Source organism: Amblyraja radiata, unplaced genomic scaffold (assembly GCF_010909765.2).
Source record: "Amblyraja radiata isolate CabotCenter1 unplaced genomic scaffold, sAmbRad1.1.pri S159, whole genome shotgun sequence".
Lineage (NCBI taxonomy): Eukaryota > Metazoa > Chordata > Chondrichthyes > Rajiformes > Rajidae > Amblyraja > Amblyraja radiata.
Genome location: NW_022630145.1, coordinates 3,573 through 7,541, shown reverse-complemented (window position 1 = coordinate 7,541; position 3,969 = coordinate 3,573). Strand labels below are relative to the sequence as shown.

Here is a 3,969-nt window from a genome sequence, read left to right as displayed (position 1 = left end):
TATCTTATTATGTTTGTTGTACCCCTTCATTTTTTGAGCTTTAAGAAAGATAGAAAGAAAGGAAGTAAGGAAAGTGAGAAAGAGTCGTGATAGTGCAGGAAAGTGTTGGAAAAATAAAAGCCCATTAGAAAAAGAGTTAGAGAAGAAAGTTAAGAAATAAACCCTAGAAAAGAGAGAAAGAAAGTGAAACAATTGCTCCATTATAAAAAACTACGCAAAAAGGGATATACCAACCTCAGCAAAATCAATAACCCCACTCTCACCATCAACGGCACCACTGTCTCCCTATCTCCCCAGGCCCGCAACCTTGGCGTGATCTTTGATTCCACCCTCTCCCTTGAGCCTCACATCCGCCATGTCATTAAAACCTCCTTCTTTCATCTCCGCAACATCGCCAAACTCAGACCCTCTCTCACACCTCCCGCTACTGAAAGACTCATCCATGCCTTCATCTCCTCCCGACTGGACTATTGCAACTCACTTCTCCTTGGCATCAGCTCCACCTACATCAACCGACTCCAACTGGTCCAGAACGCAGCCGCCCGACTCATCACCCACACCAAATCCTGGCATCACATCACTCCAGTCCTCAAACAACTTCACTGGCTTCCCATCTCCCACCGGATCACCTACAAAATCCTGGTCCTCACCTACAAAGCCCTCCACCATCTGGCCCCCCCATATCTCACTGACCTCCTCTCCCCCTACCAACCCTCACGGTCCCTCAGATCCACATCAGCCGGTCTCCTCTCCATCCACAAGTCCAACCTCTGCAGTTTTGGGGACAGAGCCTTCTCCAGGGCAGCTCCCAGGCTCTGGAACTCCCTCCCCCCCAACTGATCCGCAATTCCGTGTCCCTCACCATCTTCCAGTCCCGCCTCAAGACCCATCTCTTCACCTCTGCCTATCCTTAGCCCCACGTCCCCCTCCCTTTTCATCTGTGCATTAATTGCCTCATATTGTGTTTTGAATTGAATTCTGTCTTTATTTTGTGTACTAGTCATGTCTCTACTATTTATTTCATTCCCCTTACATGTTTTTCCTCTACCTGCTAAATTTTTGTAAAGTGTCCTTGAGACTCTTCAAAGGCGCCCATAAATAAAATTTATTATTATTATTTATTATAATATTTTTCATCCCCTGTTACCAGATCCTGGCACCATTTATTTTTTAAATTACTGTTACACCTTATGCTTGTAGTAAGTGCATAAATGCAGACCACGTCTTTTGGAAGTGGTCTGCTTTGCCTGCGAGGAGGAGTCTCATATCTTCCAGGTGTAATGTTTCGAACATGTTTGAAATCCACATTTTTATTGTTGGTATAGGAGCGTTCTTCCAGAATTTGAGTCTAAGCTATAACAGTTGACCCTCTGTGTTCCCCTCCTGCAGGGTTTAGGAGCCATTGCTGTGGACAGAGAAACGGGGACTTGAGCGGCCATTGAGGGTGGCCAGGGTGCCGGTGGGCCCCTCCTCCCCCCCATCTGCTCGGTGTGCGGGCTGAGCTTCGAGGGGCTGAACATGACGGGGCACAACAAAGAGAAACGTTATGAGTGTGATGTGTGCGGCTTGGCCTGTGGGTGCCCGAGCAAGCTGGAAATCCACCTGCGGGTGCACACGGGAGAACGCCCCTTCGGCTGCTCGGAGTGCAGCAAGAGCTGCAAGACGGCGCAGGACCTGAAGGCCCACCGGCGGGTGCACACGGGAGAACGCCCCTTCGACTGCTCAGAGTGCGGCAAGAGCTACAAGACAGCGAAGGACTTGAAGATCCACCGGCAGGTACACACGGGCGAGAAGCCCCACGTCTGCCCCACCTGCGGCAAGAGCTTCACCTGGTTGTCGGGGCTGCGGGATCACCGGCGGGTGCACAGCAGCGAGCGGCCCTTCACCTGCTCCGACTGCGGCAAAGGCTTCAAGTCGTCCACGCACCTGAAGGTGCACATTCGCCTGCACACGGGGGAACGCCCCTACACCTGCGGCGACTGCGGCAAGGGCTTCGCCCAGTCCGGCACCCTAGTGGAGCATCAACGCACCCATGCCGGCGAGCGGCCCTTCACCTGCTCCGACTGCGGCAAAGGCTTCAAGACGTCCAGCGTCCTGAAGGTGCACAGGCGGCTGCACACGGGGGAGCGCCCCTACACCTGCAGCGACTGCGGCAAGGGATTCACCATGTCCAACCACCTGCTGGTGCACCAGCGCACCCACACCGGCGAGCGCCCCTTCACCTGCGCCCAGTGCGGCAAGGGCTACACCCGCTCCACCCAGCTGCTGAACCACCAGCGGGTGCACACCGGCGAGCGTCCCTCCCTCAGGCCCTTCGGCTGCTCCGACTGTGGCCAGGACTTCAAGAGTGCGGGGGACCTGAAGGTCCATCGGCGGGTGCACACGGGCGAGAAGCCCTATGGCTGCCCCACCTGCGGCAAGAGTTTTTCCCGGTCGTCGGGGCTGTGGGAGCACCGGCGGGTGCACAGCGGAGAGCGGCCCTTCACTTGCTCCGACTGCGGCAAAGGCTTCAAGTCGTCCATGCACCTGAGGGTGCACCGGCCCGTGCACACGGGGGAACGCCCCTACACCTGCAGCGACTGCGGCAAGGGCTTTGCCCAGTCCAACAACCTACTGAAGCACCAGCGCACCCACACCGGCGAGCGCCCCTTCATCTGCGCCCAGTGCGGCAAGGGCTTCTCATGCTCCAACCAGCTGCTGTCCCACCAGCGGGTGCACTCTGGCAAGAGGCCCTTTGTCTGCTCCGACTGTGGCCAGGACTTCAAGGGGGCGCAAGAGCTGAAGACCCACCGGCGGGTTCACACGGGCGAGAAGCCCTATGTCTGCTCCACCTGCGGCAAGAGCTTCGCCCGATCGTCGGGGCTGTGGCGGCACCAGCAGGTGCACGGCAGTGAGCGGCCCTTCTCCTGCTCCGACTGCGGCAAAGGCTTCAAGTCGTCCACAAACCTGACAGTTCACAGGCGCCTGCACACCAAGGAGCGGCCCTACACCTGCGGCGACTGCGGCAAGGGCTTCACCTGCTCCAGCAGCCTGCTGGTGCACCAGCGCGCCCACACCGGCGAGCGCCCCTTCACCTGCAGCGACTGCGGCAAGGGCTTCACCTGCTCCAGCAGCCTGCTGGTGCACCAGCGCACCCACACCGGCGAGCGCCCCTTCACTTGCGCCCAGTGCGGCAAGGGCTTCATCAACTCCTCCAACCTGCTGTCCCACCAGCGGGTGCACGCCGGCGACTGTCCCGTCCCCAGCCCGGTGTGTGGAGAGCACCTGGCCTCCCACGCCCTGTCTCGCCAGCCCTACGACTGCCCGGACTGCGGTGAGGCGTTTGACAGCTCGCGGGGGTTGCGGCAGCACCGGCGGGCCCACGCCGGCGAGCGGCAGCTCCCACTGCGGCAAGCGTTTCAAGAGAGCACGGGAGCTGCGGGAGCACCGGTGGCTACACACCGGAGAGAGACCCTTTGTGCGCGCTGAGTGTGGCAAGGGTTTCACCCGCATGTCCAGCCTGTGGCAGCACCGGCTCACCCACAGCGGTGAGCGTCCCTTCCCCTGCCCGTCCTAAGGGCTTCACCCGCCTTGACCACCTGCTGGAGCGTCACCCTGTCCTTCTGTCCAGAGATGCTGCCTGTCCCGCTGAGTTACTCAGCATTTGTGTCCTTTTTGTGAACCAGCACCTGCAGTTCCTTGTTTTTAAACCATTCTGGTGAACCATCTCTGCACCTTCCCCAAAGCCTCCACATCAGTCCTGTAATGGAGTGACCAGAACTGTATGCAATACTTCAAATGCTACCCGACCAATGTCCCTTAAAGCTGCACATATACATTCCCCTCTCCTTATCTCACACCCTTTTATCTCCTTATTTTCCCTCGCCTCTGTCACTCACTCCACTCATCTGCCGATCACCCCCTCATCTGTTAATATAGTGTCAGTCTGAAGAAGGGTCCCGAACGGAAATGTCACCTATCCATGTTCTC

The 3,969-nt window shown here is 57.5% G+C and overlaps 1 protein-coding gene across 1 annotated transcript; it reads left to right on the top strand.

The window, feature by feature from the left end:
• Positions 1 to 1,391: 1,391 nt before the first annotated feature.
• LOC116969352 (zinc finger protein 271-like) lies at positions 1,392 to 3,171 on the top strand (the record flags this gene model as incomplete). The annotated part of the gene is made up of 2 exons (XM_033016215.1): positions 1,392 to 2,712; positions 2,785 to 3,171. Coding segments are annotated over exons 1-2 (1,581 nt in total), but the record flags the coding sequence as incomplete, so codon positions are not given.
• Between the last annotated feature and the right edge of the window lie 798 nt (positions 3,172 to 3,969).